This window comes from Strigops habroptila, chromosome 4 (genome assembly GCF_004027225.2).
Source record: "Strigops habroptila isolate Jane chromosome 4, bStrHab1.2.pri, whole genome shotgun sequence".
NCBI classification, from domain to species: domain Eukaryota; kingdom Metazoa; phylum Chordata; class Aves; order Psittaciformes; family Psittacidae; genus Strigops; species Strigops habroptila.
This window is the reverse complement of record NC_046358.1, coordinates 48001789-48027588: the sequence shown is the minus strand read 5'-3', so window position 1 is coordinate 48027588 and position 25800 is coordinate 48001789. Positions and strand designations below refer to the sequence as shown.

Here is a 25800-nt window from a genome sequence, read left to right as displayed (position 1 = left end):
TGAAATCAGCATTTGATTAGAACTGAGCAAAGCAGTACTCAATACCATGGGCTAGAGTTCCTAAAGGAAAACCTTTCCTAAAGAAAGGCATTTGCAGAACTCGTATCTTCTGAAAAATTTTCAGTTTCTGCAAGAGCATGCCTTAAATACTAGATCCTGGAGTTTGTTTTAAGTCCCTCTAAGAAGTTTTTACAAGGGTTTTCCTTATCCTTTGTTGACATTTACATGGATCTGATCTGCCAGGGAAAAGCTAGCTGACTACAAGAGAAACTGATTATACATTACAAAAGCATGAAGGAAAATGAAAGAGAATTTTTCCTTCCTAAACATTTTCAGCTACATTGATTGTAGGCATTATTGAAATCATGTTCAGGGCATTTTTTCATATGGAAATATAGGTTTAACATTGATATTCCAGCAATAGTAAAAGCTTGCTTAACAAAGACTGCCTTATCTGCAGGTTTCACTACACTATTTTATCATCACTTAGTCATGATGTGCTCCTATAAATATATATACACCTATATACTTGGGCCTTTTTAGGGGAGAACTACATCAAATTAAACATTGGTTGAGAGGTAGGAAGGGGAGAAGCACAGAAGTAGAAAAAGTCCGTAAACCAAAAGTGCTAGATTAAAACTCTTAAATCTGGGATGAAATTTAGCTCTGACTCTACTATATGGACTAGTTATGTCTACAGTTGAAAAAGGAGGGACAATCAAAGTCAAAGATGCCAAAGAATTTTTGGAACACAGGTAAGCAACATAGACTCCTCTGAGCAACAGATCTGTGGAAGGAGTAGATTCCCACTGAGTTAAAAGGTGAAGTTTAGAAAAAAGAAGATATTTGAAGTTGTTCTATAGGAAATGAAAACAACTTGCAGATTGAAACTAAATAGAGGGTGGATGAAAAGAAAACAGAGCCTAGAAGTGCAGGAGGGAATGAAGCTTTTTTAATTTAAAACTATAGCAAGGACCATTAATAAAATACTGCAAAGAAAAATCTTGTCTTAAGAGGAGATTCACTACAAACATCACCAAGATCTGCATTGTAATGAAGTGAAATAATTTTTAAAGAGATCATAAAGGCTTTATGATTCAAGCCTTGGACAGGAGAGTTTAAATTATCTGATCTACATTATCTCTGGCACTGCTCTGTTATGCCCTCAGGGAGGATGGTAGGGAGTGGGAAGGGAACTTATTATACCTGAAATGTGAATTTTCATTATCCTCTAATGTAGGTGAAAACATGAGAAAGGTGAACCTTCACCTTCGAGATGCTGACATCCAAGAGGTACCACATATTTCAGGGGCAGCTGAACGTATTTAATGCTCTTTGAAAAAAATCAGCCCCTTGTGAATTGAAAGTAAGCATCCAAAAACAAAGCATGAAAAGAAATTCCACACTTTTATTGTCCATTCATGTTCCTATCAGCTCCATCCTGGTTGCCTGACTTTGAATGCACAGGTTTTCAGAAGCCCAGCAGGTCTCAAACCCACTGAAATTAAATGGGATTCAGTCTTTAACTCCTTTGAACATCTATACACCTGACATGTGAATGGACAACTGTTGTACCCTTTTCTGTCATCTGACATGTGTCAGACACCAAGAACAAGCCATTTTTCAGGAAGACCTACCCAAGACACTGAGAGAGTATTCTTCTGAAGTATCATGACATGTTTGCTCAGATAGAATTAAGGGATTCTTACAGGATGACACCCTGAGGCATCCAGTCCAACCTTCTGCTCCAGACAGGGTCAGCTATAAGAACAGACCAAGTTGCTCATGCCTTTAACTGGCATGGAAAGGAAGGACAGAGTATCACCTCTTTGGGCAATCTGTTCCACTGCCTCCTTGTCCTCATGGTGACTAAGTTTTTCCTTATATCCAGTCCAACCATTTTGTTTCAATTTATGACTGTTGTCTCGCATCATGCATTACTGTGAAGAGCCTGGCCCCATCTTCTTAATAAACTTCTCTAGGTATTGGAAGGCTGCTATTAGGCCACCTTTAAGTCTTCTCTCGGCACAGCTACAGGTTGGGCGGAGAAGAGATTCAGAACAGCTCTGAAGAGAAGGACTTGGAGGTGTTGGTTGATGAGAAACTTAACATGAGCCAGCTTCAGTGTGCGCTTGAGCCCAGAAAGCCAACCGTATCCTGGGCTGCATCAAAAGAAGTGTGACCAGCAGGTCAAAGGAGGTGATCCTGCCCCTCTACTCTGCTCTCGTGACACTTCATTTGGAGTATTGTGAACAGTTCTGGTGTCCTCAACATAAAAAGGACATGGAGCTGTTGGAGCAAGCCCAGAGGAGGGCCACGAGGATGATCAGGGGGCCGGAGCACCTCCCATATGAAGATAGGCTGAGAAAGCTGTGGCTGTTCAGCCTGGAGAAGAGAAGGCTGCGTGGAGACCTCATAGCAGCCTTCCAGTATCTGAAGGGGGCCTATAAGGATGCTGGGGAGGGACTCTTCATTACGGACTGTAGTGGTAGGACAAGGGGTAAAGGGTTCAAATTTAAACAGCGGAAGTCTAGATTAGATATAAGGAAGAAGTTCTTTACTGTGAGGGTGGTGAGGCACTGGAATGGGTTGCTCAAGGAAGTTGGATGCGCCATTCCTGGCAGTGTTCAAGGCCAGGTTGGACAGAGCCTTGGGCAACATGGTTTAGTGAGACATGTCCCTGCTCAAGGCAGGGGGGTTGGAACTAGATGATCTTAAGGTCCTTTCTGACCCTAACTATTCTATGATTCCATGATTCTATATACTCACACTTTTCCTGATGTACCCACTTTAAGCCATTATTGAGGACAGTATGCTTAAAAGTAGAAGATTACACAAACTTTTGTTCAGACCCAGAATGGAGTTTCTTGTGCTTACTGCTACAACCAACACTGAAAACGAGTTAGTTCTATTTAACTAACAGGGATGACAAAAATACAGAGTGACAAACTTAACAGAGGTTATTCACTGATGCGTAGCTTAATCTGCCTGCCATTTTCTCTTCTCCCAAGTCATGAGGGACACTGCTAAAACAACGGGAAGCCATCGCATTAGTCATTCTCTCTAGAAGTCTAGGAGATAAGGCCTTGCATAATATATTGCAAGATTTGTGAGATGCAATCTTTCATCATACAGTCCAAGTCCATTTATGAGACTTGATTTCAGTTGCAAAACAATGCAAAGGTTTTTGATCGAAAATGTTTTCATAGAAGATAAGATGACTTTTTTTTTGACTCTACCTGTCACCAGAAGGACCAGAAAAGATCTATTCACTGCACCATTTCTCAAGAACTTTGCCCAGGTCATTCATGTGAATGACCAAAATGTTGAGTCTCTCCTAAGAGGAAGTTTGCGAACAGGCTGTATTAACCAGATGAGCTCACTCCTGCGTTTTACTGGTGCATTCTTTCCTTTGAATATCTATGGGCAGCCTCTCAGGGGAAAACTTAAAGGCCAGAAGTTTGTGATTACAAACAGCAATTTAATACAACATCAGCTTGCTGCCAGGAGGAACTGTCTTTTGATATAAACAAGAGATAGCATAGCTTCAGCCTCCTTTGTTTATTTTAAAATGCTTTTTGCTCTGAGGGCTTTGCTTTGTTTCTCAAAGCTCCCAAGAAGATTCTTACAAACCTACAATCACTAAATGGAAGTGAAAGGACTACAGCATCTTGCCATTAAATAAGCTTATTTTAGCAACGAAAACCCCCATCCCATCACCTGTTTTTACAAGAAGGCAAGAGTAGGCGGCAGCACCACCTACTCTTGCTCAATAGTCTCCATTTCTGATTTTGCTCCAGTTTAAAAACTGTTTCAAATACAACAGTCAGGTATGAAAAAGCATAGGTTTTCCCTCACTGCCTTATGATCCACAGATTCAGGTGGGTCACAGAGTGGTTCAGGCTTCAGCCCATAGCTTGACTGTAACGGTTGCAGATTTAAAGCTGTAGAAACCTTGCACTACTTCTAAGTAATATGCAAGATATAAGCAGCCCATTCACTACCCAAGGACCACTATCCCCACTGGTATTTATTTTTGTATGTGCAAAAGGCTTGAGCCCTCTGTGATGACAGCCTTTTTATCCTTGTTTCAGGGCTTCTAATGGACTAAGGTCTAATAGTCCCTTTCCAAAGTAATACAATCACAAGATTAGCCCATTTGAGAAGGAAACTGCCTTGGTGGGCCATGAATTAAGTGGGCCCAAGACACTGACTTCATTTGCTTAAATAGTATGTGCATCAATAAAAGTAATTGTTAAAAAAAGAAACCTCCCAGCAATTTTCTTCCAACTCAGTATTCACAAGCTGCGGTTTAGCATTGCCCTCCCTTTTGTGAAGCTGTAATACACTGCAGAGATTATGAAACTCCCAGCACTGGCATCATGAGGATGGAGAGAACAAGAGAATATGGACAGTCTAGGGAAGTTGCCATGTCTGACTTGATGCACATTTTTTTTTGCTGTGACACCTTTTCCTCCAAGGTTACCTCAGGAATCTCATCAACTGGTGTTATTGTTGGATTCCAAGGAAGAGAGGAGGATGTAAAAGGATTAGGGAAAATGCCTGAGGTCCCGAGGGCACTGTGAAATTTGGATAACTTATGAGATTCACTGGCTTTTCTGCTTTGCAGGATAAAGAAAGCATTTGAGTCATAAATCCTTGGGAAAAGGGAGAGGGAAGTGGCTTTTTTTGTTATTGTTATTTTAAGGGATGTTCTTACCTTCTCCATCAAAAATCGGCTGGGTTTCCATGGTAGGTGTTGGCTTCGAACCATCATCTGAATTGAGGGTTAAAAAGAATCGAAAAGAAACTACCATTATTGAGGTAAATACTATCTACTCTCCAGTACTGTTGAATGATTGGGATTTGTACATGGCCCGGCCAAGTCCAGAAGGGAGAGAAGACAGACAGAACGAATACAGTTTATACTAACAGCAATAACACTTTACATAGCAAGCATGCATCAAGCAGTATCCTTAGACTTAGAAGAAGCCTCCCACCCTTCCTCCCCTCTCCCTCCCCAAACCATTGGTGTTCATCACCTGGTACTTTCCCCTTGTTGCACTGATCAGGCAATCACCTTTTTAGTTTCAGGTCATACATCCCACACAGGTCATTTCCTGAGATAGCGGAAGTCTGGAGATTGCTGCCCCACTGTGTCTTTCTCCTTATTCTTTTTGTTCAAAAGAAAACCTCTTCTTCTGAAACTTACCTGTGCAGAACCTGGCACCAGCATTCACTGCAGAGCTGTTAGAAAGGGATGGTCAATAGCAAATCTTTTTTCTTACAATGTCTGCATCAAGGCGTTCACTAATTGCAATGCTGTGGCAATGTCTTCTAATTGCAAAATTGTGGAAAAAGAACTTTTCCCTCATTCATTTTTTCATGTGCAAGAGCACGCCATGTTTTCTGACCACAAGTCTTTCATAATTAAAAGTTTAAACCAGAAGAGATTCCATAGGAACTATAAATCTCAATATTTAGACATGGACCACAGGGAAAAGTGTTCAGTTTACACTCTGTTTGGCTTTGTTCGCCTGTCCATTGTATTATCTACTGCTCCAGCTTGGATTCAGATTGAGTCTAATTTCCTTAGCACTCAGAGGGATCTGGATTTCAATCCAGAACTTGGACACATCTTTACACAGCACTATAACAGTGGCATAGCATTAAGTGAGGCAAAACTTTTGACTGGGGACAAGCTAAGTTGGAACAAACTGCAAAGGAAAGTCTTTGTTACACTGCAAGATTAGAAAATAAAATATTGGTGGGATGTAAACTAAGATGAGATTAGCCTAGAAATGCCTTTTTTCTCCCTTGTTTGAGTACAGTGACTTTTAAAACTTACAGTTTGTTACAACTGGTTTTTGCATATGTTATGGACAAAGATGACACTAGACATCAGCAAAGTGGGCAGTAACCTAAAATGTAAAGTTACACAGCAAAAATCAGTTGGAGGGAGGAGTCCATGCCAGAAAAGCCAAGCTTGCCACCGTCTCCATGACTACCAGATGCACAGGGCAGACAACATTCGGAGGAAAGGTGCATGGAACAGCCCCTCCTAGAGGTAGCAATAACTGCCCTCAGCCTTCCCTTGCGTTAGTTCCTATTACAAAAGTACGAGACCATTACAAGGGGGAAGACAAGGCAGAGATGGAAAACAGAGGCTTGTAGGCTGTTTTTCCACACATACCTGTATTTGCAGTTTTATAAAGTGAGCAAAAGCCTAAACACCTCTTCCACAGATCACTAACTTTATGCATTTCCACAGAAAGTAATGTAATTCACAGAAAGCAAAAAAGTGTACTGGTAATTCAATTTCAACCTCAGAGATCCACTGAAGTAAAGGAGGTTGACAGAAACAAGCAAGACACACCCTATTGTCATTTTCCCTCTTCCTCATTGTATTCGGGTTTATGCTTAACTGCAAGCACAACAAAAAAAATTTGGAAGAAAAAATACTTACCATTTTTCAGTCAACTTGTGTTCAGAGTTTTCCTGTTATTGGGTATTACCAGTAATAGGGATAAGCAGTGGTTTTCTTTCAAAGTTTGAACAACTAATTTCTCAGGGGAAGAAAAAAAAAAAGTAAAAAAAATCCCCAAATCCTGCTTAATTTACAAGAATGAAGATTTTGCCCTTTAAAGTAATCTTTGAATAAAAGTTGTTGGTTTTTTGTTTGCATTTGGTTTTGGGTTTTTTTTTTGTCAGAATAGGCTGCTCTGCTTCTGCAAGATCCCAGAAACCACAGCTAAGGCTTGTTATTTGTTTAGGATGACACTTCACACTGTAATGAAGCAGTGAGCAGCATGTAATCAACATGGTTGGCTTTACAGATTGAGAAACCAATCCAAAACTGCAAAAGATACTTACAGAACAACTGGAAAGGTGAATAATTCTGAAGTTACATAAAAAAGGAAGAGATCTAGCATAAAAATTACCAGTATGATAAAAAGTTTATTCCTATTGTTCTCATGAATGCTTCTGCACCAAGTAATTACAGAATTGCTTTTCAGATTTAAAGCAGCAACCCAGAAGCCAACAATGGAGAAAAATTAGAAGTGGATCTGAGCCACAGCACTATCCAAACCATTATGTGAAATCTGGCAGAACTCGGGATGCTTCAGGTTCAGGGGGTTTCTTTTAGGCGTGTGTGTGTGTGTGTGTGTGTGTGTTTGTGTGAAGAACAGAGGCAGTAAGCAATTAAAATTTGGGAAGTACATTCTTCTTGAAGAGAATCTTACAGCAGTTTTTGTACAAAGTTAGCCATTAAGCTACTGAAGAGTATTAAACAGTGACTGAATAAATGCAGCAAATAGACAAAAATACCAAACTAACCTTTGAACTGAGGGGGTTGTTTAAGATAATCTCGATAAAATGGCTCTGTGAACTACACATTCATTTCCTCACTGGGTTACTAAGGCCAAATTGTCACTAAGTCCACACTATAGCAGCACCCAGTACAGTATTAAGGGTTTTGCAAATAGAGGGAAGTATAATTACTCCCCTGTTGTTCAAGTTAGTACAATTCTTTCATCACACATACAAGAAAAAATGCAATAGGCAAGAGCCCTGTAATTACATTCACCATATTTCAAAAATCAAAAGCCAGGGATATTTCTGATTATTTTTTTAAAGGTCATGAAATAGTCACATAAAAGACAAAAATTGCACTTTATTAAAAACACCATGCTCACTTCCCAGCTGCCAGCTTCTTATTCTGAAACTACCAAATCTATTTCTTAAATGGGAGGATTCTCAGTAGGTCTCAGTGTTTCAAATTAGCTTATGGCAAAAGTTTCACTGACATTCCCTTTGGGCAGAAGAACAACCCTAATACTTGTCTACCCTCATTTGATTCTTCCTCTCACTCAATACACCGTTCATCACACCGAACATTTGAACATTTGTTCCACTGGTCTGTTTGCTCCTAGTAAACAAGGAATAAGTTCTATTTTACATACCTGAAAGTTTTGAACAAGTATTTTGTTTTCCTTAAAGAAGCATTTTAACATAGAACAGAAAGCCAAGCTACTTCAGAGACCTAGGGTCACCTGTGATATTATAGGAGATATACAGGATATTGTTACTTTGGAGCCAAAGGTAATGAAGTATGTTCATCAGGTACAATCTATTCTTTTCTTCAAAAAACTATTAAGTCCCACATTTTCAAAAAAGGCATGTAACTGCAATAATTCTTCATGCAGAGCATGTCACAGAGGGATCAAAGAAGTCAAGTAAGTGCTGCTTAATCCCTCTAGATGGCAATGCTTTCAGATCATTGCAGAACCATCAAATATAATATCCTTGGTGGCAGAATATTCACAGAGCCTTGATGAAGAGTGCATTGGCATGCTCCTCTACCATGTTTTACAACCCAGCATGAATATCCACTTTCTTTTTCCAAGACAGCCACTGAATGCAGACAGCATCACCCAACAGAATACCTCCCGACAGGACATCATTTTAAAGCCAAAAAACTCCTCTCCAGTAATTCTCCTTTTCCCAGGGCACACTTGCAAAACTTGAACCGATTTTTCCATCTCAACTAGCACTAACTGAAAAATTGCATTTTTATCTTATCACTGATAAGAGTGAAACAGGCAGGTCCAAACAACGCTTCCTAAGCCATTTTCACATTAAGATACCATGGCTATAAATCAGAAGCCCACTTGCACTAATGGTGTCAGAGGCAACGGTTTTTGTAGCATTAGCATGACAATAACTCAGAACAGACTCAGATCAACTGCTAGTTTGGGCAAGAACTCTGTATTATCCCACTAGGACTCCCCTCCCATAGCCTTACAGAATATCTAGCAAGCTTCCACATCTGGAGTGACTATAGCGCACGCTGGGGTTGACAGACAAGGAGATTCAGTTCATGTGGAAGACAACTGTTAAAGTGATTTTTTACTTGAACAACAGGCACCGAGGCCATGAGCAACTTGAGTTATGTCAGGAGAAAAGTAAACTCCCTGACATTGCAAAAGCATAAATTACTATGGAAAAAAATATGAAGTAACTGCCTGCTACTCTGAATCACTGTTCTTGCCTCAAGCCACCTAAAGGAAGCTGGAGAAAGGGGATAAGTTACATGATAGAAATAACCTCCCATATCACATACACCCAAGAAAATATATCCACTGCAAAAGTCATCTATATATTTGTATCACCATGTTAACAGGCCAAGATCTATAGTTTTTCTAAGCAACCTCAACCTTCTGTACATCACTTTTGTGCTTTCACTGGAATCCATGAGACATCCTGTAAATATTTCTACCATTTTAAAGTGTGCTAATGCTTATGGAGTCAACCATCCAGGCCTTGTGCAAAATCTATCTTTTTTGTAAATCTACAGCTTGAATGCCAATGGTTCCCAGACTTTGAGTCAGCCTGATAGAATAAGAGGATGACAATTCTAAGTGCATAGTGCTGCCCTGGGAGGAGGCAGCCTTTTTCCAGTGTCAAGTGGGTCCTTCACTTACCATCATCTGGTTTGGGGTGAGCCACTACTGAGCATAGCTCAAGCTAAATAGGCAATTTAGAGCACAGATAGCCAGGACAATGAGTGAATTCTTAACTTGTCCTATTTGATGCAGCACAGCCCACCTTTAGTGGGTTTCTCAAACCAACAAGAAGGGAGAATAGTTTTCCTAGGCTTGAGCACTCCTTAGGGACTTAAGTCATATTTACACCTTTTTGTGGCTTTAGTAACCACTCAGATGCAACAAAGACCTGTCGGGTCAGCTCAAGCTCCCTGTATCTGTGCAGTTCAGATACAGTTTTACAACTTTGACATTCCTGTGTATTATCTCCAGGCTTGGGGGTATTGTTTTAAGTATCAAAAAAGAAAACTGAAAACCAAAAAACAACAAAACCTGTGCTGCACTACATGGGGTCTTACACAAAAATACATGTTCATTCCAGCAACTTTTATGCAGAGACATATATTGCCAACATAAATGGAGAAAGTTAGCATTCATGCAAAAAAAAAATTGAAATTCTTACAATCCAGCCAAATCAAGATAATTTCTTGCCAAGCAGCTGAAATTGAAATGCACCAGTGCAGATAGACTTCCCTGCCAGATTTTCATACCCCTTTCCATAGAACCATAGAATCTTTTAGGTTGGAAAAGACCTTTAAGACCATCAAGTCCAACCACTTCTATGCATGGAGATCCCACAGCTGTTAAGAAAAACCCCAACTTTTTAAACTAAATCAGCAAAAGCGAGTTTTCAGTCTTTATTGCCTTCGTATTAAGAAACAGCAACAATGTGCTCCCTTTGGATATAACAGCCCACAAACACTTGGACACGGATCAAAATACAGAAAAGTTTTGCTTAAAAAGGTGAAAAAATGCCTGAGTGCTGAACGTGAAAGGGGTCTGTGTGGACTGTTACTGCAGTGATTCTTCCCTTCCTACATCAATTATTCTGTATGCCATACAGATGCAGGCAGTGTTTATTTCAACACTGCATTCCAGGCATCATCCAGATAGGATGAGGAGCCTTCCTCTTCTCCTTCAGGAAGGCATTAGTTCCCCCCCTTTCTTCTCACATCTCCCTCGCAGGTGCATCAACATGAAAAAAGCCACTCAAGCCCCAAGGACTTTGTGGTCCAATGTAGTCAGTGCATTTGTATGGCAGCTCAATTCTTCGCCCTGTAAGAAAGCCTATCCCACGCACAGACAGCTGGAAGTAACTCTGACCCCCGTGACACAATTCAAAGCCTGCTCTGTTTGGCTTTTTGATTCCTGATTGACACATTCACTACCAGGCGGAGATAAATGCTGCTGGGAGGACAATGTTGATCTGCTCTGACTATTCTTGTGAAGGACTTTTTCAGAATAATAAACAAAAAACATTGGTGTGCTTAAGTGTCTGAATAAAACTGGAGATAGACAGAGAGGGGATGGAGTGCTTTACAGAGGCTGGCAAGTCGATTGAAGAGTTAATTGTCTGGGTGTACAATGAGTTTATTCTGACTGCAAACAAAGAGCTCCCTCTTCCTGGGCCTGGTCCTTCAAAAGCAAATGTGTCAAAAGGGCTCTCAAGCAGTACTCTGTATTAATAGCAATGCTCTAGTCTCTGGGATTCCTTGTTTTTAAAACTATTGAATCCTAAGATTCAAATAGGCTCTCTCTAAAATCCAAAGTCCTCATTTACTGCTTAAGTTCTCAAGATACTTCTACAGCAATCAGCCAAAACAAATCTGCCCTCTAACTTCTCATTCTTTGTAGCTTTCAGATAGCTCCTTTTGAAAAATTGAGGCACAGCAAGATATTACCCTTCAGACACAAAGCTCTTCCTCAAAATGAGATCCAGTTTTATATTATTTCAATTATGTACCATTTTAAAGGAGTCAGTTTAACAAAAAAGTGGCTCTGAATATACTTGGGAAGATACAGAATCCCATTCCACATCTGGACCTGCATTTCAGAGCTTGCACTATAATAGATCAAACCAACACAATGTCGAAACACACCCCCTGCCTCTGGGAAAGTTCAGATCCAGATTCAGATTTGAACTTTGCAGGTTGAACCAAGCCCTATGGTAATTACCACTTAAATATCTGACTCACTTCTATAAGTTATGCAAACCTTTCTGGGGAGAACAAAATAATTCTTCCTAGTTCTGCTGCATGGAGGATAATGCAGCTGAAAACTAAGCCATTATATTTTACCACTTTGATGGCACAACTCTTACGGATTTTGGTGCCAATGCAGACAGACATTCATGTTATTCTAGGAACAAGCAGATTCAGCCATGAAGGCTCAGAGAATTAAGCTGGACTGGTTGTGAACTTTCTAGTGATGCAACTTTGCTTCAGTACTTGCGAAAAGTTGTTGCTTTAACCCACTCATAGAAATATAGCATTCCAAATAATATTTTTCCTCAGGTATACAGGCGTGCTTCCAAGCAGAAGACAAAGCAAGAACCTTAAAATAATTAAAGTCAGCACTTAGAGCACTCACCTAACTCAAACTTGAGACTTGCCTGTTGCTCTCCCCTTTCTGAAGCTAAGATCCCAACTATAGTGCTGTCAACTAATTTGGGAGGACAGCAGGGAGCCACGAGTTTACGTGATCTCTTGTGTTCTAGTGAATAATGAGGGGTTCAAAACCATGAGACCTGTGAAATAAGATTTCTTGGTTTTCAGCCAGTTTCTCTCTAAATTGTGAACAGAAAACAGCAGTCAACCAATTTTGTAGACTTGGACAAGAAGCAGCAGTATCTCTCAAGCAGCCTGAATAGAGAACTAATTCAGAACAAGGAACCTGCACACAGTCCTGCTGTTTTGAATTTAACTAGAATTTTCAGTTCATTTTGGGGCCAAAGTACAATGCACAGATCTTCTTTTCTATCAAAGCAATTTGTCCATAGGAGATGAGCAGAGAAGCAGATGATCAGATTTCAGACTGGTTAATAGAGCACTGCTAAAGTCAAATACAATGAAGCCTGGATGGAGAAGACTCGTCATTCTGCATAGGTTTACCTTTTGCAGTTTTACAATTTTCAGACTCACAGCCAAATTCCTACTCAAAAGGCAAAAACAGGTCTCTTCAAAGATTTGGAAGTAATGGGAAAATAAACACCAAAGGCCATATTTGAACCTTATCTGCTGAAAAGGAGAAGTAGGTAATAAAGGTCAGGTTAGTTTGAGACCATCTCCAGTTTAGAATTGCACAAAAAGCTTTATTTTGACCAATATGGAATCTCTCTCAAGATATGAAGACATTGTCCCCCTGCCATCTTCAAAGACTTGTTATTCCCACCCTCCCTCAACACCTCCTGAAGCAGTTTCATTTGTGAAGCTAGACCAAAATCATATGGCATCATATTACTTAGAAATACACAGTTATCATCAACCAGAACCAAGCCTTAGCTCCTTTGGCTGTGTCCCTAACCCAAAGAGAATGGCAGCTAGCTTGGCAATGGGTTTAATTGTCTTAAGTCAAAACCTTCAATTCGCTCCCAGAGTGGCTCAAATCGCCAGAAGACAAAAAACAAAAAATAGAACCTGCTTATCATCTATTCAAAGACTCTTGAGGGAGCTGCTAACATGCAAATCATATATACTTTTGTTAATCTACCATTTCCATTGTACCAGATTTGACCATTTCTCTCTGAGGTCAGTTCCTCCCTTCCCTCCTAGGCAAAGTTTCATAATTCTTTGGAAGAAGGCAGTGTTTTCCTGGTATTGCTGCGTCTTTTCTATCCTGCTGCTGTTCCTGCCATCCTACTGAGATAATAATCAAAAAAGCCATTTCTTAATGACTGTATAAATAATGCAATACTTTTATCTTGAAAAACAGGCATATTCCCAATCCCATGGTGTCAGAACTCATCCTCCTTTGTATTGTTCATATACCTCATGAAATCAGCTAGGCAGCAGCAAGGACTAAAATCCCTCTTTGACCTAGAGTCCATTGTTCCCACTGTACAGCTTGCCTAGAAATGCTATATGTAAATGCATGACATTTACATGTAAACCTGTTTACTGCACAGCAGATAATTTCAGAACATAGCATTTTGTAGCGCAAGCTGCGAGCCCATCCTCACCAGCCATGCAAGCTCAGAGGTAAAAAACACTAGTTCAACTGCTTGTTGAGGAGTGGGAAGTGGAGCAAAGCTCAGAGGTTTGACCAGGCTCTGCTTTGGTCATCTGTTAGGTTTTCAGATAGGATTGCAGCCTGCCTGGCACAGCAGACAGATGTTTCACAGCTTCTAGCAATCTTCCATGCAGCTAACGACATGAATCTGCAACCATCACTGAGCACGGCTATTTTCCTTACATACCAGCAGCAATTTCAGTGTCATGAAAAGATCAGCTACAACGACACATTGGAAGGTTATCAGCCTACCTTCAAACCTAAAGAACTCATATAGGCTGCAGAAAGAGGCTCCCTATAGAAGTAGTGAATTTTTCATGCAGCTACATACTTACCTGTCCTTCAAAAGTCTACTGTTATTCCCCTGCTGATACACACACCCAAGAAGAAATGAAGGGATAGCTAAAAGAACTGAATGGTTTTTGGGACCAGTCATAACACTTAGCAACAAACACTACCTGTTAGCAAAAATCATGTCTATCTGAAGCATGCTGAAGAATTGTGATGTATTTCCTAACAGACAAAGGCAGATGGCTGTGGGGATGGCATTCAGTTTCAAAACTGAGTCTCCAAGGCCCATTTTGACCAGCAGACACCTTCATGGGTCAACTGGTGTAGAAAACCCTTGCTGTGGCAAATTATATGGCTATAAATCCAGCACTTTTTCTCTAAAGGAAAGTTCCAAGGTAATGAAGAGGAAAGGAAGAATGGGAATAACCTTATTCTTCAGGGACATAAACAGTTGAAAGGAAAACAGCTGTAATAAAAAAGAATTAGACGCTGCATCTGCGTAATAGAAGTTGTATCCAAGTGCATATCAATATAGGCTACAACCACATTATTGGGAAAAGGTCATGCTAATCCACAGAAGGGATGTTAGGCCATCTCGTCCTAAGAATGGGACACTATCCATAGTAATAAAGGGAGAAAAGGGAGGTGTGTCAGAAGAGGCAGCACGGTACATGGCTGCTCCAGACAGTCCTGGCACTATACTTCACAGGCAAAGTGGAGAAAACAGGCAGAACACACAAAAACATAGCAGTAATAAGGGCTGGGTAAATCACAGTCCCCCTTCAGCAACAGCTGGAGTACACACTATTTAAGAATGCTTGTTAGTTTGTTGTTTGTTGGTTTTCTCTTTTTTTTTTCCAGAGCAGAAACACCACCAAAGTGTCAGCATTACTTAACACTGTGGAGTGAGTGATGAGATCAAGGAGTTGGCAATAGCCAGCACTAAGAAAGTTTAAAAACAGATTGAAAGAGAGGCTTACTTTTTCATGGCTTCCTAGACTAGAAGAATACATTTCTATCTCACCCTGTAAGCACTAGAAGTATGATAGATACTGCAGGATTCTAGACCTCAGTATCTTAATTTTGAACTTATTCCGTTTGGTTCACTGCCTTGAGTGACATCTGAAATAAAAAAAAGAACAAAAAAGTTTCCGCACAAAGAAATATTTCACTTAAGACATGATATCTCACAGCAAGATTTTAGCTCTTGACATTGCCCCAGACTTTGAGAGAAGTCTATAGAAAGCTCTATAATGCTGTCAACAGCTGCCTGTTCACTGCTGGCAAAAGCAACAAATACTGTATGATTGTTTAGTTTAGCCTCTCTGGTTTGATTTTACCTACAGTATATCACATCTTCTTTCAGGTGCCCCTGCTTTGATGTGAAGTATTCTCTTTTCCCCTCAACACACACACACCCTCCTTAACTACCTCTCCTGAAAGGCTGCTCAGAGTCCACAACCAACTCCACCTTGCCACTTACAGGCTGCGTAAGAGGCCAGATACCTGCAGCTGCGGAAAGGGGAGCACAATCTGAAAAGCCCACAAGGACACTGTGATTCTGATCATAGGCTACTTTGCTGAACGAGTTAAAAAATTAACAATTGTTATACAAGCTTCATATAAGTAACAATCAGATCCCAAGCTTTGGGAACATTTTAGAAGCTACCTGAAATATGGTGGCCTGGGGCAAGGGGCATGCAGGGTGTGATTGGAATCTCATTCTCTCTTCCCTCTCTCCCCAACATCACACACATTCCCTTTCACTCCTCTCCTTCCAGCTCTGGCCTCTTCAAGGTAAAGACTCTATAAATTCCCTCACATCTTCAAGGAATACGGCCTATAAGCGGGGGGTGGAGACGGCAGCAAATTTCCCAGATCAATGGCCATTTGAAATTCAGACATATGGCTGAAGCCCTACAGCTGCATGTGTTAATTACCACACGTGTCCCCTGTAAAGCAGTCTGTTAAACACAAAAAGAAAACAGAAGAGAAAAAAGCTGTTCCAAGGGATTAAGTAAATACTCTAAATTTTTGACCCTGCTCCCCCAGACACATGCCTGTGTATAAGAACACAAGCTCCCTTCCTTTCTCCCGACACCTGCATGCTGAGGAAGCACAAGACCCCTTCCATCTTTAGACATGTGCACTGAACCTATCTCAAAGTGTGCTTTCTCCCTTCCAGCTCTCCCTTCCCAGACTCTTCTCTCACCAGCCCCTCTCCCTTTCTCCTTTAGAGGACTAATTCCTGGCTGACAACCAGACTAGTTTTAGGCTTACAATGCACCTTTTCATTTCCTCAGAGGCAAAGAGAATGGATACCTTGGTGCAACGCCTGTATTGCACATGTGCAAATGATGGAAAGGGGAAAAAACCTACATATACTTTTTATTCACTTCTTGATTCTACAGGTTTTTTTCTCCCCCAGAATCAGTAAGAGTAGAGGTTCAGAGCTTTGGTGAGTGAGCACAACTCTGCTCTCTAACTACATTGTCTCAGCTACTCCACCCCAGGATCTGAATTTAGTCTAAAGGAGCTTTTTTGTCTGATTATGAAACTGAAGGAATAGCTTTTCTGTATGAGGGAAAGAATGGAGAAGAATGGCTAGAGGCAGATAGGCAGGGTAACCAAGTAGCGCTGAAAGGATGTCCAAAGGATTTAATGTGCTTCAGAAGGAAATCTGTATGTATGGAACAAAGCACATCTCAGAAATGTACATGGGGTACAAGTGACACCACATTCTCAAAACTAAAAAAAAAAAAAAAAAAAAAAAAAAATGTATGAGGAGGAAGGTCATTCCTCCCTCAGTTACAGACTGCCAGACATCTACAGATTGACTGTTCAAAATGAGCCCAAGACCTTCAGAACCATCATCATTTAAAGGCGTATTTGTGAGCAGCTGGACAGTCGAGATAAAATCTGTCAAGTCCTTACACTTGAGAATTGCTTTGCTGCGGCACCTAAACGTTCCATCAGAATCTAAGCTCCAAGCTGAGCACAGTGACACATAATAAAAGACATGGACACAGCGCAGAGAAATTCAGTCTGTTGGTAAGACTTCTTCCACTCCTAGACTTTATCAAAGCATTTTGCAATACATCTCTCTTGCTACCAACATAGAACAAAACCCCAGATGAATGCATGAAGGGAAGCTATTATTCCAGCAAGATCTGTTCTAAAGAAGCTTTAATTCCCATAGATGCCACCTCAGAAACTTGAACAAACATTGTGGTTGCCTCTCCAGCTTCCCCCTACTTTGTTTACAAGCACACATGCTCTGCATTCATTCAAGCTTTCCCATCACAGTTTCCTAGTTTCTCTCTCTTACAGAGAAACATTGATATTGCTTATGGGGCAAAGGAGTTGAAAGGAAAGTACTTGCAGTCCCTCAGCCGAACCCCTGCACCCACAACAAAATACATTTCTTTGTACATTACATTGATTGAAAAGAATACAATACTAAGGTTCAGATGTCTAGATTCTTCTACGGGATGCGAATACTCAAACAAAATAGGTTCATGTTAGGCTGATAGAAGCAAACAACTTCTAGCTTCGTTTACCTACAAACCCTGCAATTTCTCCAATTTATCCTCAGGTTTATTTTTAAGAAACAGCTACAGAAAACAGGAAGTCTAGGACTATTAATTTCAAAGTTACAATGATGCTGTTTTAAAGGATCTAGACAAATACATAGCATAGTAGGATAACATCTTGGCACGCTGATCCAGACACTAAAAGAACATGGGAAGAATTTTTTTAACAACTCTTTAAAAAAAGAAAAGGTGTTGAGGCCACAGAGCTATGAAGTATTTAAATGACAAAAACAACCCACAGACCCCAGAAGTATTCCATTTCTCTGCAAGCCATAATTGGTCAGACACCAGAAATCTGTGTATAGCACATAAACAGTTAATACCTTAACAGATGTGGCTTAATCAATTGTTAGTCTGCTTATTAGATCTACTCACCAGGCTGCTCAATACTATGACTTAATTATTTAAAAGCCTTTACAGCTGTCCTTAAGACATTACAGACATGAGTAGTCTGTAGATTGCTATAATAACACTTGTAAACTACAATTTTATTAAGTCATATTATATAGACTAACCTACCGATTAGAACTGTTGCTTTATAGATGAAAGCAGAATTCTTGTATTATATCAAACAAAATACACTTTAAACCAGAATTTGCTTTCTGCTTAAACTTACCAATGAAACTTTCTTCAGCCTCAAATTTGATACATATGTTCTGAGGCCCACAAAAAAAAAAAAGTCTTGATGAAAACTAGACAATTTCAGACAAGTCAATGATGTGGGGACCCAAAAGGATTGTTTTTAATTCTACTGTTTATGTAGCAAATTTGAGGTTGAGTTTTTCATCTAGACCTTAATATTTCAAAAAATCTGTTATGAGATACATCTATATTTATGAGATAAACCTGTATTTATGAGATACATCTAAGTGTTTCTTAGAACGCTGCTCCAAAAAAAAGTGATCCAGTATGTACAGTATTGTAAAATTGTATTTCTCTCTTCTCACAAAAAATTGATCACAACTCCCACCTAAAAGCCGGGTTCTCTCTGTTTTATAAAATCTGCAATATTGGCAAACTTCAATCTGCCATACCTATGCCATACCTATATCTACTTGCTTTCGAAAAATTACAGTTCAGTGGAATTTAATAAACAATTTTGTAGATTATGTACAGTACAGGGATAGTGATAGGAACCGGGCAGAATTCTGAATATCTATCAACTGGCAAACCTACTAATTAAAGTAATGGTATTTTTTACAGAACTATTTTTATAATGGAGAAGCAAACTTTAATTCCACCATTAAGTTTTCTTGGAAATACAAAGATGTGCTAACCAAAATGTTGGGCGTTACAAATTCCATCTATAGTGCTTTTTGTTCACAGCCCACTCAGGCCTTTGCAGGACAGTGGTTTTGTTGCACTAATCTTTGCAGTCACATGAGTTTTTATCCCAGTTTCATGAGAAGCAGCACACATTCATGCTTCTCCCAGAGATTATTTCCTGCCCCCTGCTAGATTTGATCAGGGAAGACTGAGGAACGGTCACCATCAGTGCACGGAAAGATAAATTGAGCTTTTGCACATCAAGAGGACTTGGAGCATTCACATAGCACACACACACACAGAAAATCTGCTGCTTTCTGGAAGCAGACATTATACATGCATATGACAGTTTCCACACAGCTACACTATACATGCAGCTCTGTCCAGAAGCATGAAACTGTATGCACAGACTTTATGTACATGTGTATATATTACCTAGAAAAGACGGATCAGAAACATATCAGCTCTGGTCTAGGAGTATTCCTTCAGAAAGCAATTCAGAGCAGCCCTGCAGAGAAGGACTTGGGGGTGTTGGTTGATGAGAAACTTAACATGAGCCAGCTTCAGTGTGCGCTTGAGCCCAGAAAGCCAACCGTATCCTGGGCTGCATCAAAAGAAGTGTGACCAGCAGGTCAAAGGAGGTGATCCTGCCCCTCTACTCTGCTCTTGTGGCACCTCACTTGAAGTATTGTGAACAGTTCTGGTGTCCTCAACATAAAAAGGACATGGAGCTGTTGGAGCAAGTCCAGAGGAGGGCCATGAGGATGATCAGGGGGCCGGAGCACCTCCCATATGAAGACAGGCTGAGAAAGCTGTGGCTGTTCAGCTTGGAGAAGAGAAGGCTGCATGGAGACCTCATAGCAGCCTTCCAGTATCTGAAGGGGGCCTATAAGGATGCTGGGGAGGGACTCTTCATTAGCGACTGTAGTGGTAGGACAAGGGGTAACGGGCTCAAACTTAAACAGGGGAAGTTTAGATTAGATATAAGGAAGAAGTTCTTTACTGTGAGGGTGGTGAGGCACTGGAATGGGTTGCCCAAGGAAGTTGTGAATGCTCTATCCCTGGCAGTGTTCAAGGCCAGGTTGGACAGAGCCTTGGGCAACATGGTTTAGTGAGACGTGTCCCTGTCCAAGGCAGGGGGGTTGGAACTAGATGATCTTAAGGTCCTTTCTGACTCTAACTATTCTATGATTCTATTCTCCTTGATCCAGACTTATAAACTAGTATATTATTTAGAAATAAATATGTAACATAAGGGATCCAGAGGAATTGTTTTGCTCACACTGCAGACTTAATATCTGTTAATCTTCTGCAAGAAATTCATCATAAGATGGTGTTCACCAGCGAGAACCATCATTTGACTTCATACTGCCCCAGTAAACTTGTATTTCTTCCACCTTACTGATGAGGCCATAAAATATTTCTCTATCTTTCCTGTATCCTCCACAAGCTTCTAAAGCCATCACAGAACATTTTCTTAGTATTTATGAGGTTGGAGAGGCAGGAATAATTTGGCTCTTAAAGCTCAGTTTGTGTAATAGCACAGCTCTGTTTCAGATTTGGTCAGTACCTGGTTGAATCCAGAAAGAACTGGAGAAGGTAAAGACCAAAGTCCCAGTCTCAGGTTTTGGTCATATATCAATGTGACGTTTTTGCCAAGATATTATCTGTCTTCTGAGACGTACCAACCTCCTTGCAAGATGACAGCAGGTGAATTAGCGCCAGCTGCACCTGACTTCTTACCACCAGCAGACAAAGCTTCCAGGTCTCCATGCACAAACAATTCCATTTATTTACATCAGCACAAGCCGTCCTCCACTTGGGTTTGCCTGAGGAGAGCATTCACTCTTTACTGCTCAGTCTAATTACTGACTCAGACTAATGGCTCATTATGGATTCAAATTGCTCAGTCTACTGGCTGTACAACTAGGCCATTAACATTTTCTGGAGGTAAGACTCTTGGAAACCAGCAAAAAGAGAGCCACCAAATGGTTCTCTTGCCAACCTGCCCACAATTGCAGCGGAGAATTTCCCTGAAATGAAGCCTGCCTTTAAGCCCATTTCTCGCTGTTAAAGCCACAAAGAGGAGCCCAATTCTAGATGTTTAATTGGCAGGAATTTTAAGTTGTTCATCTTAAGTTACTCAAGCTGCTTCAGTGTTTTCTTATAGGCTGCAAACTCATCGGACAAAGCTTTTTGCAGCTCCATAAAGGAGTCTTGTCTACATGTAAGATAGTAAGCATAAAACCAGCTCAACCCAGGCTTTGCCTTCGGTGAGGCCATCAGAGCTTACATTTCACCAGCATCACTGTACCTGCCCCAGGCTCATGGAATTGCAGATGCTACTGCCAGCTTTTGTAAGGGAAGAAAAGCAAGTCAACACAGGCCTGGAACTTTATGCATTGCAAAAGACTTCATGAAAAAAAAAGGGAGTCATACCATTCAAGACGACTCATGACTGACACTGACAGTTTATTGGGCCCATATTTACCTTGTACTTGCATCATCTTTTAATCCCAGATTATGAAACCAAGCCTCCTTTTGCATTTGCTTCATTCAGCTGATTTTGAAATAGTATCAACATCTTGCACAGCATCCAGAACAGTTAACAACCACTAACAAATCAGTATCACAACTTGGATTTCTTTTTTCCTCCTCACTCATAGCCAATTTCTTTACTTTTACTTCACTCCAGTTTTAAGAAAGACGATCAAGTGACTTTAAGCTTATTGGAGATAAGCAATGAGATGGTTGCTTTTTACATCCCTCTGTGTTCTGACCAGCCTCATTATTAAAACCTGCTTGGTGACTGTGAAAGTCACTACTCATGGCTGCAGTATGCCAAATCTGTAGCTTTATGCTCCTAAAGCCCCAGCATTCCTCAGATTAAGAAAGTTTTGTTTTGTTTCGTGTTTGCTTGTTTTGTTTCAAACACGTGGCACAATTTCCCTTTGCTGGAAAGGAACATTCTGCATTCTTTAGGCAGGGAAGAAATCCAGTGCCGTTGGCTCCAAGCACGCCTTTTGCTGCTTCTTAAAACATTAAGAACCTCCCAGTGGAAGAGAGGGGGGAGATACACGCCCCTAGGGGACAGTGTGCATCTTCCAAGTGTCTGAGGCCTTCTAAACGAACCAGCAACTGGAGTAAATTAGAGCAAGAAGCTCATTACTAGAAAAGACTGTACAAGGAACGAGCTGGAATAAGGAATAGACAGCAACAGAAATCTGCAGGTTCTGGGTATCCTAATCCCACCCAAGAATAACTGCACTCCCTGACAAAGGTCATGGAAACGTGTTCTTCACTTGCAGGCTGAATTCAGCATAGAAAGAACAATGGTAATTTTCTGAGCTGCAAAGTCCACACACCAAGCTTGTCCTGGATAGCCTGGGTTTCCATTCCGCCTCATACAAACTTTCTTCCATTTCTGTGGGCTCAGGTCTCTGCCTGCCAGCAACAGAGCACTTCTCAGCCACAGAACAAATCAATACATACTATTTAAAAGTTTTAAATTTGGTGCCAAGTTAATTTGATTTAAATTACCTTACAGGGCAAATTGTATGAATAACTGGCATTGCATCATACAGCAATAGCAGCAATGTAAACATGGGCAACCAGAGCACGGGATTTAAAAATAAAAAGGATTTCTTGCCAGCACTCTTGTCTGTTCTCTGCAGAAAGCTCCACAGAACCACTTCTGGAACTACAAGCCAAGCCACATGACCATAAAGCCATTTTATCTTCTTTTCACCAGTAGTGAGAGAGCCTGTGAGTGGAATCACATCTTCTGGCGACTCCATCACAGCTACTGACTTCCAGAAATTAGGGCTAAACAAGACAGAAGAGAGGCCAAAACATTTGGAGAAAGGGTTATTACCAATAACCAGCCTTTTTCTCCTTCCAATATTATTTTGTCTCTTCTAAAAAAGAGCTCATGTTAATAAAGTCTTCATTTATTATCCAACAGCTTAAGCCTACTCATCTGCAGTTTCTAAGGCAGAGCAGCCTCTATCCAAAAAGACTATTTTGCCCTGAAGACTTAAAAGTAACCAGCACCACACAAAGTTTATTAGCTCCATATTTTACATTCCTGTATGAATGGGACAAAAGAAATCACTTTTGAGAGCCTCAGCTATTCTTTCCTCCTGAGAGGGCCTACTGTGTGCCAGACAATGCTCTTTGACTCACAGACCCTCATCCAGGGATGGAGAGAGGAGTGTGCGGTGCAGTGGGAAAAGTCCAAAAACTCCTGATTCAGGTAGCAGTTGCCCAAAGCGATGTCAGAAATTTCCAGGATGTGTCTCTGCAACAGAAATGTCATCACCGATCCAGTTCCTGCTGGACCCCTCCTCACCCTGCCCTGTCATCTTGCAAAGGGCAATCTTTACAGAAAGAGTCTGAACACTCAGTTGTAATGGATGGTTATATGCACACCAGCTAGCTACAGGTCTTCAGAGAAGCCAGACCTCCAGCAAGCACCTTGCTTCAAGGAAGCCAGGCTGTTCTTGGTTCCAACTTCCTTACAGTAGGACCTGATACTGGAATTTTGAATCAAGGTAACTTAAGTCAAGAAAACACACTGACAAGACAGACAGATTAATTTTTAATTAGGTATTCTTCACTAGCCCAAAAAGTAATGTTAGGACCATCAAGTTTTAAACCAAATTATTTCAGCTCCCAAAAACCCGCTTGATTTTAAAAGACCTATTTAATGATTGTTCACAAGTATTTTTCTAACATGATGGAGAAAGGCCAAAGTGGTTTCCAACAGATATGAACAGATTCAGAGTTGGAGGGAATAGAAAATGTACATGATTGCTTGAAGCATGCTGGCCCAAAGAGAAACATTTTCGTTTTCTTGACAGCTACTGCATAGGATGTTTTTGCAATCACCTGACTAAGCGTACCATTCTTGAAACAGGATGCCACAGGCAGCACCAAGGAGAATCAATTCATATTACAAATCTTAGATTAATTTGTTCCATTTACAGTTCTCTTTCTTTTTTTCATGTTCCAACTTCTGAGTTAATAAAGGGAGTGAAGTGGAAAAAATAAGTTCAGATGTTTTCCCCGTTTGCTCCTGCTTCCTTTGAAATCCAATTCTAGAAGAACAGACCAGGACTACTCAGGTAGGAAGCCTACAAACAACTCCAGCCAAAAATAATGCAGATTTCAAGAGCTACTTGATTTGCTTGTACTTCAGGCTAGACTAGCATTAACAGAATGATAACAATGCATTCAGGTGCAAATTATACATTAACATGTAATTACAGGTTTACAGAGACATATCCTTATCTAAAATAAGAAGCAGGCTTCAGCATTCAGTATTAACCAAGTAGTTCTCTTTGCATCTTTTTCCTCCCTACTTTTTCCTAAGCTGCAATACACAAGCAATAGACTGGAGAACAAGTATTCTCAAAATGCTCTCTGAACATGTTCACTGCTCTGAACATAGCAATCTACAACCCCTGTTAAGTGTTCGCAGGACTGTATTGACATTCCCAGTATGGAAAATGTTCTTCAAATTAAAGCACTGGCATCGAGGTAGGCATTTTCCTGTGTTTTGAACTGTCAGGAATGATTGGTTTAAAGAGTTAGCACTAAAAATTCCGCTCCAAATATTAAAACAGGAACTTCTCCCAGGAAACAGCTTTCAGCCTCACCAGCAGGAGTGAGGATGCATTCAGCACTGTCTTCCTGTAGTAAAGAGACAAACTCAAAAGTTGACTCTGGATTGTGGGGATAGAGGGAAGAATGGTTTTAAAATCAGGGTGTGGAGAAGGCCTATAGACAAATTTGACTGCCCCTCAACGTACGCTTCCCTCCCAAGACTATTTCAATGAATGCACAGAGATACAGAGAAGGGCTTCGAATACACACAGGAGAAGAACAATGACACATCTAAATGCCTCGCTCAGGAAACGCAAGGGCTGTAGAGGACTGATGTCTAATGCACAAAAGAGTGAGGTTTCCAAGCATAGCTAGGGTTTAATCCAGCACATCTAGCCAGAGGGTTTGATGCTCTGTGAAAAAAAACCAAAACATCCCAACACTTTCAATGCATATAAAGCCACAGCCATGACATTGACACTCCTGACTCCCAGTGTACTAGTCATATTAATAACCTTCCTAATCTCCAGGAATTTTACTCAAGAAATGCTCAGTAGTTAACTTCAAGGTGAACAAGAGGTTATTCTGTGCCAGACGCTTCTTTCGGAAGCTCTGTTTTCATGCACTACATCTCAGCTGATGAGCACAGAGCAGAGCACACCATTTTCTACTCCATACGGTGGTGCACCAACAGACTGTCATCTTATGCCTCCTGCTGAAGGTGGAGGTCTACAGGCATGAAAGCCTCCCACACACCGAGCTAGTTAGGAACCCAGGTTCTGAGTTATCCCAAGGGACTTGGCAGGGCAGCTGCTATTACAAAACGAGTTGCTGAAGCACAGGACTTCACTCACCTTTCCTTCCAGAATTACCCTGGCTTGATGGTTTATCAGTTACAGAACCTAAAGGGGAGGAAAAAGAAAGAAAGAAAGACATTTAGATGCTGCATGATCACACAGAATGTGTAATGTCACGTTAATACAATCAGCATCTCAACCCACAGAGCATCTGTTTTACTTGCCAACAGCTCAATTTGGGATTCAGAGAGCCTGTTGCTTCAACCAACTAGGACAGCATAAGGAAGTTTTGTGTGTCAAGATATTAGATCAGGATGAGGGTAAACAAGAAATCTTTGATAGCTGGATCCAGTGAATTGAAAGAGCTCAACAGAGCGGTGTGCTAGTAAGAAAGCTGGAATAAATCCAAGAGCAAGTAGGAAAGATCAGTAAGAGTCACTTCTTTCATTTGCAAATGTCAGGAAGAACAAATCAAAAACAGGTGGGGAGAGTGTGCAGGGAATGCAAGGCCAGTATTCTAAAGGAAAGGGATTAAGTGGGACAATTCGCAGAAAATGGATTTCAACATCCCCAGCTATTTGAAAAGGGACACTGAATAAGATCCAGCATGCACTTGAATAGAACACATCCTGG

General features: G+C 40.7%; 1 protein-coding gene across 9 annotated transcripts in view; it reads right to left on the bottom strand.

The window, feature by feature from the left end:
• The window catches only part of SMOC1 (SPARC related modular calcium binding 1), a 136427-nt gene that overhangs the window by 46355 nt on the left and 64272 nt on the right, over nt 1–25800 (bottom strand). For 5 of the 9 annotated variants that reach the window (XM_030485198.1, XM_030485200.1, XM_030485202.1 and 2 more), the window contains exons 5-6: nt 25225–25272; nt 4721–4810 (exon numbers count right to left, since the gene is read on the bottom strand). In XM_030485198.1, the coding sequence (XP_030341058.1) occupies nt 4721–4810; nt 25225–25272 (138 nt within the window). The remainder of the gene's footprint in view (nt 1–4720; nt 4811–25224; nt 25273–25800) is intronic. The other 4 variants (XM_030485199.1, XM_030485203.1, XM_030485206.1 and 1 more) reach the window with 1 other exon arrangement.